Source organism: Lygodium microphyllum, chromosome 3 (genome assembly GCF_053477565.2).
Source record: "Lygodium microphyllum isolate KBCC chromosome 3, Lygodium_microphyllum_v1.1.10, whole genome shotgun sequence".
NCBI lineage: Eukaryota > Viridiplantae > Streptophyta > Polypodiopsida > Schizaeales > Lygodiaceae > Lygodium > Lygodium microphyllum.
The window spans coordinates 177,577,117-177,588,097 of record NC_141137.1 but is presented as its reverse complement, the minus strand read 5'-3'; the positions used below and the strand labels follow the sequence as shown (position 1 = coordinate 177,588,097).

The following is a 10,981-nucleotide window of genomic DNA, read 5'->3' as shown; positions in this document are numbered from 1 at the left end:
CCACTATTCACAATTAACTCATTGATTTGCTTATTTTTTCATTTGTGCTCCTGTGTTAGCTTGCTGTTGTTCTTTCTCAAGTTGTCAAATTTTGCCTTTGCCTCCTCATATGAGCTACCAATGCCATGGATAGTGTCCTACATTGAAATAATTTGATTTTTTTGTTGAATTATAGTGTCACTCAGCTATACCACTTGCCCTATGAGTTGTTGTATATGAAGCTGATAGGCATCGATCACATCATGGCAATTTTTTATGGTTGCTTGGCAAGTTGTAAATACTTTGAAGGTCTGATCATTGAGCCGTCTAGTGTAACCAAGCAACCCATTTTCACCCTCACACAGATTCTTCAACAAATTTGTGATTTCTCAGAAAGTTGGAGGTCTATTGTTTAAGGGGTCAATTGGGTAGATTCCCCCATTAACCCACAAATCCACATGTTTCAATCCCATTTTCCTATAACTCTACAAAACCTGAGGGTTGACACTGGTACGCTAGGTTCTTTTGAATAATGGGGCATATTCAATCTCTACCTCAATATGCATCTCCTTCTTTCCTGTATTCATTTTACTATTAATAGAAATGGGGAGCCCACTTGGTTATCACAGGAGGTAGAGTGGAGATGCACAGAGAGGCACATAAAGGTGCCAAGGGAAAAGAGGGTGTAAGTAATTCACTTTGTTAATGAAGGTTGCATAACAATAGAGAAGATGTCACAATAGAGCCATGAGAGAGTATAGATATGTGGAAAAATAGCTTAGAGGGTAGGGATGTCTAAGACTTTTCGTATTTTAGACATTTCTATTTTACCTCCAAAAACATTTCCAAAAAACACGAAATTTGACCAGTTGATTTGTTTTTTGATCAAAAGCTAGAATACAAAAAATCCCCAAAATATCTTAAAAGGAATTTCATTTTCCTTATTCTCGATTTAAAAATCAATTACTTTGTATCTACTAATCATTTTGCATTGAAAACGAAGCACCACACTCCTGTAACTAACTCTTTTTTTAATATAAACTTTAGTTGAAAAATACTTCTTGAATGAGAAGAGAGAAGGAATTTGAGTATATCTTTGTAGATAATATAAAAAAGGCAAAAAGAGATTGCAAAAGTGAAGAGAGAAGAGGATTATTTTATTATTCTTCTCTCCTCTTTTCCTTGTTTTAAGGAGGAGAGAGGGGAGGCTAGAAGGCCCATTTGCGAGCTCATTTTTTTCCTAATGACTAGAAATTTCTAACTTCTTTTTGTAATAGATAAATAACACAGTTACATCAAGTTTGTACATGAGTGGATGTCAAGGTGCTTATATAGCATAGATGCACTCCCTACCCCTCCCCCCTTCCCCATATCATTGCATTCATTTTAGTCTTTTTAGATTTTCATGTCTAATATATTTGTGCAATATCTCAATGTTTGCAACCACATCTTTTCCTTTAGTATACATAACAACATTTATAGTGAGAATTCTAGCATCAAAACTAAACATGCAGCCAACTCTATTTGCTTTTGCAATAAACCTGTATTTATTATTAACGTCTTCAATAAAATACCCCTTTGCATTAAATATTCACTTGCTCTACCATTTGACAATAGATACTAAATTATTTGTGATGGATGGCACATGTAAAATATTTAACAAACACTTTGTTTGACCATCATGCAAGGATAAATGAAAATTTCAAGATGTGAAATTGGATAACATGAATCATCACCCATCTCTACATAACTAAGACTTTGTAAATCATGCATTTCTCCCAACCATTCAATGTGGTTGGTCATATGAGTAGATGCACCTGAATCAACATACCATACATCATCACATGTCCCCTTTCTTATAACAGCATTCATAATATATTTGTTGACAAAAAAATGCTCATTTTGTATTGAAGATGATGCATAATTTTCTTTCTATAATTTGTAGCTATGAATGTCATTCTTTTAATAAAAAACAGTGAGTATGACATGTTCTTCCATAGTAATGGCAAATAGTACTAGAATTGCTAGAGGTTTTGTTCTACCATCCATATCTTCCTCTATAGCTTTTGTTCTTCCATCCACCTCTTCCTCTAGAGCTTCCCCTACCTCTAGAGTTAAACCATGGCTTCTTGAAATTCGCATGTCATCAAATTGTTGATTCAACCTATTTTTCTAGTTATCAATAGCATGACCCATACCATAGTCTCTTTAAGAGGATCTACCATGTTTCCTTCTTAAACTTGAGTAAAATGCTTCGACATATTCACCACTTCTTTCACATGGTTCACCATGCATATTGATCTTTTTAATGGTCATGATAGAAACCACCTCATCAAAATATGAAAACTTTTTCTATACATACATAGAAGTAAAAAAATGTTTCCAGCCCTTCTCTTATTAAGGCTATCTAAAGTAGATGAGACCAAATCATCATCAATAGGAATTACATCAATAGCTACCAAGGCATTTGCATTGCTCATCACATTCAAAACATACTTTTTTACAAATATATTTTGTGTCTTTATATTTACTAAAAACATATTTCAAAGGTCTTCCAATCTACATGTGAAATTACACAAGTGTATGTGTACTAGTGCACAAGGGTAGGGTGCAAATACTTACACACACAAAGGTATACTGGACTAGTGGGGTTTCATACACTACAAATGAGGGTTCTAGTGCAGGTACACAGAAGTGTGTGTTTATAAGCATATGTACACACAAGTGCATGTGAGTGTGCATATGCACCCAACATTAGTATTTAAGTAATGTAATTAGAGTGTGGCAATGGTGATGTCAAAGAGTGGACGTGTTGAAATATATAGCTTGAGATTTATGTTTAAGGGAGGGGGGCCACAAGGAGAAGATTTAGAGTGAGTCTCAATTGTAGGTATACATTTGAGAGATATTCAATCAAAGCACATTCCATAGGAGGTTGATTTAATGGAATCAATGCTCTATAGGTGGAGCACATGATAGAGAGATGAATTATTTCATAAAGTAGAGCAAAGCAAAGGAAAAAAACCATAAAAAATAGATAATTAAAAAAGGTTTGTGGATGCCATGTAGACTTGGGTGTTTCTTATGTTGAGTTTGGTAGATTAAAAATTAAGGAGTAGTATAGATGAAAAACTTACCCATTGCTCTTAAGAATCATATTAAACTAGCCCCCTTGGTCTGGAGAATTGCATTGAACTAGTTCACCACCTTCATGGCTTTAAATGGTTTGCTGATGAACAAGACAAGGGCTACTCTAATATTAACTCACAAGATATTATTACAAATCCAAGACAATTTTCTTAGACAAGCCTATCACCTTTCTCATCAATGTTTTCCTTAAGAGGCAGCCAAATTTATGAAACAACTTAAGGATTGGCTTTGATTCTTAGCCTAAAGGTCCTCCTACTTGTGGATTGAAATCTCCTTCTCCAAATATGACTTTGACTTTACCAGCTTATTAGTGATCAAATTGAGTGTTTAGTTTGGCCTCACTTCTCTTTATCATATGCATTTCTTAAATCCTCATGCTATCTCTTTGTCTGAGTTGTCGCCCACCACAATTGCATCTTGCATCTTGGGCTTGCTCAAAGTATTTGAGCTAAGCACAATTCATTAGTTTGCATGCAAGGTGGCACAACATAGCATACATGAGATTAGCTAGTGTAAATGATCACTGTCATTTTAAAAAAATAACTAATTCTTTAAATGTAATTGATAGCCACAACTCACACCTATCCCTTTGCTCTAGTGCAATTAACTCCACACATCAAATTTTAATATTTTTTTTGGAATTGAAACAAGGTCAACATTGAAAATTTCTCGTTTTATACATATAACATTCCCTTACCTTTTCCAAAGATTCTTCTTCCCAAACTATTCAAATAAAGGAAATTACGTGACCACATGTGATTACTCTTAGAGCAATTCCAAATATAATGGGGTAAAGGGGCCAATAAAGTGACACCCCTCAAAAGGAAAGCAAACCCTACCCCAATCAAGTGATATTTTTCTCAAAAAAAGCATTTTTAAAGCTACTTAACGTTATAATCTTATTTTTTAAAACTACAAATGAGCTTAATGTGAGTTAAAAATTTGATCCATGTAAACTTTTTTATATTTGGATTTTGTAAAACCTTAAAGCAATGCATCCTTGACTATCACTCTATTGACCCCTTGTTGACATTCTTTTATGAACCCTTCGTTTATAACTAGGACTAATTTATAAAAATATCAAAATAGCCCGATGTCTTTTCTTTGAGCTCTATATGATATAAATACTTTGACCATTAAAAAATATATTGATATCTATATAATTCATAAATTTTCACAAAAATACCAAACATGTCCCCAAGTCTACATGCATATTTATAATTCCTCTTAAACCTTTGCTATTGGGAAAAAATACCTAATTTCTAACAAAAAAATCTAATGTTTAGAAAATTAGGTGACATGCATTCTATTTTTTAAGTTAGTATGCTAGATGAGCATGTAATCCCCATTGTGCTCCCATTTATAGCATGTTCTATCTCCCCAGTCCCCCTTCCTCTCCCTCATTTCTAATAGATCACATGCCCACATGTACATTGCACGTCATTATAATTGGCCTATTATAATGCATTGCTTCTTTCTCCTTACACACATGCTTGCACACACACACACACACACACACACACTCTCTCTCTCTCTCTCTCTCTCTCTCTCTCTCTCTCTCTCTCTCTCTCTCTCTCTCTCTCTCTCTCTCTCTCTCTCTCTCTCTCTCTCTCTCTCTCTCTCTCTCTCTCTCTCTGTGCATGCTTTCTTGTGACCCAAGGAGGTCAATTAGAGCCAATATACACATGTGAGATGAGCTCTTCTTCCCTTTTCCACAGGTAGAATGGCATAGAAGCATCATCACTTCGTCAAGGTTTCTAAAAGTGTTGTACTAGGCTACATTAGCCACAAGCATTCTATGCCTTTTTAACATGTCCAGGTGTAAGGAAATCCACAAGGTGGAATAAATGTATCTAGTGTCTCTTCCTTTTTGAAGACTTTGGTAGGGTTTCAAAAAGTAGAGCCACTTGTTGAGGGCAGAAGAACCAAAGAGTTGTGGGGCCACTATTGATATTGGAAGGTGGTAGATGTATGCTCATCTCATCAATGGAAATACCTTCTCACCTATCGTAGTTGTACCCAACTTCTCATCCTAGGTAGCCTTGTGGTTAGTATCTCTCTCTATCACATGTGAGATCCTCTCTCATCACTATGGCATGCAAGGTTTTCCAATATTCTTAGGGTACATGAGTGAGGAACAACAGAATCTACCTTGAAGTGACAATGGTGCTAGATCCTCTCTCATCACTATGCATGATTACATTTTCCAATACTCTCAGGGTATGAAAGACAAGAACTATAGAATTTGCTTTATTGCCGTATGTGGTCCTCTTAGAAGGAATAATTGCAAATTATAATGTTATACATGATTTGCATCTAGGATTGTGGGGAAATTAGAGTTTGGTAAATCCTCATCTTTATTGGGAAGATACTAGAAAACCCATACCTAACAATGAGGGTGGAGTTTGTGGTGTATGTGCTTATTGAATATACATCCACTTTGTGTTGGAGATGCACTTTGTGAGGAGGGACATGCATGTAAAGAGAGGAGGTAGGGGTAGAGAATTGGAATCTTAGAGAAGTGTGTATAACAATGTTGCATATAGTCTTATATAATCCCCAAATGAAGCTTGAAGAAATTATTTTATGTAAGACTATGCCTAAAAGTCTCCATGAGAAATATATTTAGAGCTTAAGGAGCTCGAGTTTGGTAATTACTCATATGTATTACAATTAAGAGGTGAAAAAATATTCTTTGCAATTGTAGTAGTGTTTCTTATGTATGTGCTTATCGAATACACATCCACTCTTTTTTGGAGATGTGCTATGTGAGGATGATCATGCATCTAAAAAGAGGAGGTAGAGCTAGGGAATCATGAGATCTTGGATGTGTGCATAAAAACATTGCATGCAGCTTATATAATTCCCAAGTGAAGTCCGAGGACATCATGCATGCAAGAATATGCCTAAGAAATCTCAATGAGAAATATATTTAGAGCTTAAGGAGTTGAAGTTTGGTAATTACTTGTAGCACCTATTCCAAAGAAGAGATGAAAAAATTCACAGCTAGCACGATGGTGGGGTTTGTGGTGTATGTATTTATCGAATATGCATTCGCTCTCTTTTGGAGATGCACCTTGTTTGATGCTTAAAGGATGCTTTTGGTTTATTATTTTTTCTCAAGTGTCTTGGTGTGAATAGTTTACTAATCTATATTGATGATGGGTAGCATTGGGCATAGCTAAGAGCGGGCACATCATATGATCCACCTCTCCACACTATTGAAAAGTGTGCACACATGATAGTTTTATGAAAGGATGGTCATGGGGAAAGGTATCAAAATGAAAGTTTTATTAAAGGTGGTGTTGTGATGAGAAAGTATGTCCAAGCATAGCCACACACATAGTAGTGATTACAAGCAATGATTAATATGTGATATCTCAAGTAAGTATTGGTGAGAAAGAAATAAAAAAGGAATAAAAGAGGGGAGGGTGGGGATAAAACAAGAAAATATATTTATAGTGTAACAATGTTTCTAGCTTTGAGCACCATGCTTTTGAAATAGAAAAGTCTATTTGGCAAATCTTGGAACCACACATTTTGAGAGAGAGAGAGAGAGAGAGAGAGAGAGAGAGAGCAACATCAAGTGGCATTAGGATAGTATTTTAGATGCCTTTGTTTCCTTCACATTGGGAGATATATTTGATTGAACTATGTGATATGAAATGTGACAAATAATTTTTTCTAGGCAATCTCCATCCTATAGTTTTAAGGACTATAACATGGAGTATACAAAGTTCTTGAATTGCAAGGCGGTAGTTTGTATAGCACATAAAGGTATAGAAGAACACTTATTTCTATTGTAATTTTGGACCCATTAATGACTATACTTAATGGAGTTTTGCACATATAAATGTTTATTCACATAAAGTTTCACTAATGATACATCATAACAGTGACGGGCTAGGGTGGAGTTTATGAACTCATGGACCTCACAATAATGCATTACCACATATAAATATTAATTGATAATGAGAGGTGAATCAAGTGATATTAAAGGATGCATTGTTTGAATGTTTCATATTTAAAAATCATATGGTTTAATTGCTTAACTCATATAAAGCATATGTGGTACAAACATTTGGCTACACCAATGGAGAGTTGACCTAAGAAAATGTGAAGCTACTAAGCTATCGCCAACATTGTAATGATGCATTTTTCACAAAGCCTAATTGGCAATGAGGCACAATGCATTCTTGGAAGGTTTTAGGAAAACCAGAATATAGAAGTTATGAATTGCTTTACTTGCATAAATCTGCATTCAACATCTAAGAATTTAAATTATACATTCAAGTAGCTAAAAAAGAATACACTATTGTGTGTCGTGTGTGCCATATGCATGTTTTTTGCTCTATTTTTTGTGAGCAAAGAGAATCTCTTTGTTCTTAAAAATGCGTTACAATCAAATGCAAAGTGAGTGAAATGTAAGCTCACGAGCTTAGTGTAGCCTCCCGAGCTTCACAATGCTGCCCAACAACACAAAGTGGGTTAGTGGGCTGGCCAGATCAGCTAGTGCTTACTAAACTCACTAGAAAAAACAAATTATAATGAAGGATTGTTACTTTGTTAGATGACCCTCTATTGTCCCCCTTACCCCATACAAAGTCTTGGTTAGATGACCCTCTATTGGCTCCTTTACCCTATAGAAAGTCTTGCATGCTAAACTTTTGCTCGTGTCACTGGGGAGAAGTGGTCCGTGGAGATTTAAAAAAGATATCAAAAGTGATTGACGCAAGGTTCACTCATAGATTCTGTAGCCTAGCGCAGCGCAAAAAGACAGGACTCAGGAGAGAATAGAAAGTGAATGACTCGAGCAGGGCCGATAAAATGATGGCCTGAAAGCAGAAATATTGCATCAATGGAGGAGGTGAAGGTCTGGCTGGAGGGCTTGGATTCTGCACTGCAAAGCGGCGATATCGATGCCGCTTTGGACCTCTTCGAAGAAAGCGAATGCTTCTGGAGAGACTTGCTCGCGTTCACCTGGAATCTGTACACTGCAGAGTCCAGAGGTGAGATCAAAGCCATGTTGGAGGCTACCCTGGACCAGGCCAAGCCCTGGGGATGGAGCGTGGACAAGGAATTGCCCCCAGAAAACAGGACGGAGGGCATCGACGAGGCCTTCATTAAGTTCGAAACTCGCACGGGCAGGTGTAAGGGGCATGTGAGGCTGAAGGGGGGCAAGTGCTGGACGCTGCTCACCACCATGGAAGAGCTGAAGGGGCACGAGGAGAAGGCGGGCCAGAGGAGAGAGAACGGTGTGCGGCACGGTGCGGTGAGAGGGAGGAAGACATGGCTGGACGAGAGGAAGGAAGAGATGGAGGAGCTGGGGAGGAGCAAGCAGCCTTACTGTGTGATCGTGGGAGGGGGGCAGGCGGGGATTATACTGGGGGCCAGGCTTCGGAGGCTAGGGGTCCCGACCATCATCGTGGAGAAGAACGCGCGGCCGGGCGACTCATGGCGGAATCGGTACAAGTCGCTGTGCCTGCACGATCCGGTGTGGTACGACCACCTGCCATATCTGCCGTTCCCGGACCATTGGCCGGTCTTCTCTCCGAAGGACAAGATCGGGGATTGGCTGGAGGCGTACAGCGAGGTGATGGAGCTGGCGTACTGGTCGTGGTGCGAGTGCAGGTCTGCGAGCTACGACGAGGAGAAAGGAAGCTGGGAGGTGGTGGTGGTAAAGAGAGGTATCGGATCAGAGGAGGTGATAAAGCTTCGTCCTAAGGAGCTGGTGCTGGCAACGGGGATGTCCGGCTTCCCGCACGTGCCGACCGTGGCCGGGGCTGCTGCGTTCCGCGGGGCGCAGTGCCACTCGAGCCAGTACAAGGGGGCAGAGGGGTGGGCGGGTAAGCGCTGCGTGGTGGTGGGGTCCAACACGTCGGCGCATGACATCTGCGCGGACCTGTGGGAGCAGGGGGCGGCCCGGGTGACCATGGTGCAGCGCAGCTCCTCGCACGTGATCCGCTCGGAGACGCTGCTCTCCTTTTCCAACCTCTACAGCGAGGGGTCGCCCTTGTCGACCGCCGAGGCCGACCTCCTGTTCGCCGCTGCGCCCTACAAGATCTTCCACCGCTTCCAGATCCCCTTGTACGACCGGGTCCGCCAGCTGGATGCCGACTTCTACCGCCGCCTCACGGACGCCGGCTTCCTGCTTGACTTTGGCGAGGACGGCTCCGGCCTCTTCATGAAGTACCTCCGGCGCGGCTCGGGCTACTACATCGACGTCGGCGCGTCGGAGCTGATAAGCAGAGGAGACGTGGAGCTCCGGAGCGGCGTCGGCGTGCGGGAGATGACGGAAGATGCCGTCGTCCTCAGCGACGGCAGCCAGCTGCCGGCCGACCTTGTGGTGTTCGCTACGGGCTACGGCTCCATGAACGCCTGGGCCGCGCAGCTGATATCGCCGGAGGTGGCGGACAAGGTGGGGAAGTGCTGGGGGCTGGGTTCGGCCACCGCCAAGGACCCGGGCCCCTGGGAGCGGGAGCTGCGCAACATGTGGAAACCCACCCAGCAGCCTAGCCTCTGGTTCCAGGGCGGCAACCTCCAACAGTGCCGTCACTACTCCCTCTTCCTCGCCCTGCAGATCAAGGCCCGCTCCGAAGGCATCCCTACCCCCGTCTATGGTCTACCCCACGTCCACCATACCTCGTGATGACGTTTGTTGATTTGGCTTCTGTTTTTCCTTCGGATTCGGATTTCCCTGGTTGTATTTCTAAGGTTGTCTTGTTTCTTAATGCCTTTATCTATTATGTCGTATAAAGAAAGAACTCGCGCACTGGATTCACCACTTACCAGTTTCGTTTATAGCTCGCACAGATGACCAAACTGCACACTGCGCACGCCCTTTCACAGTGCAGTGCAGTAGATGTCCGTCAAACTCGCACTTTCACCACCACAGTTACAATGCTTACTTTCTTGCCTTTTGGAGGAGCATCGCACGCACATGGGACATCGGGCAAGCTTAAGGTAGTTTAACAATGAGTGAAAATAGGGTGCACTAATTTCAAGTTTGGCGCACATGAAGCGACTCCATCGCCATCTACTTTCCAAAAGAAAAGAGTATGATGCATTGCATTCTAATTTTGTTAAAATGGTTACCAATTCTTGTTGGAGGCACCATCAACGCAACAACCACAACATGGATGCCATATTGTGTTATGAGAGTGTCGTTCCTCCTAGCACCATTGATCTTTGTCTCTTAGCAGCATGATCAATGACAACAAATGCTCATCATGTTGAGGCGAGTTGTAGATATAAGGCCCAACACAAATAACATCTCTAATCTGGGTTTGTTACTATAAGTGATGCCTATGATGATTTGGGTTTGTTAGTATAAGTATCTCATATAGGGGTTTCATTGTGGTAGACTCCATACTATAAGCACCTCATGATTTTGGCTTTATCATATCTAGCTCTACCAACTAAGATGTAGGCAATACATCTGCATCACCATGGCCAATCATTGATCACACATGATTAATAAATCAACATGCATACACACTAGATCAATCAACATGGATGCAAGGAAGAAGGAGCCAAGTTTGAAGTCACAAAAATAAGATTATCTACATTGAATAGTAACACAACCTTGTGGTAGTAATAAGTGTATAGATTTCCTTACATTAAAAACTCATACTTCATTAGCTTTTGATGCCTCAAACCATCAAAGTGAATGTTGATTGTATTATTGATTCATCTGCTAATTTCAAGAACTCTTATGACGTATGATCACTTTTGTTAAACCTTGGATTTCATAGTGGGCTTGCAATATTACTTGAAAAAGAAGGGACTTAGTAAAGTGTAAGATGTGCTATTGATATAGCACGGTAAGATTCTAATTTACAAAGGCAAATGA

General features: G+C 40.4%; 1 protein-coding gene across 1 annotated transcript; it reads left to right on the top strand.

The window, feature by feature from the left end:
- The first annotated feature begins 7,965 nt into the window (after positions 1-7,965).
- On the top strand, positions 7,966-10,640 carry LOC148039249 (indole-3-pyruvate monooxygenase YUCCA1-like). Its single transcript, XM_087675135.1, has one exon. It carries the CDS (start codon positions 7,988-7,990, stop codon positions 9,776-9,778), a length of 1,791 nt encoding a protein of 596 aa, XP_087531261.1. The 5' UTR covers positions 7,966-7,987; the 3' UTR covers positions 9,779-10,640.
- The last annotated feature ends 341 nt before the right edge of the window (positions 10,641-10,981 follow it).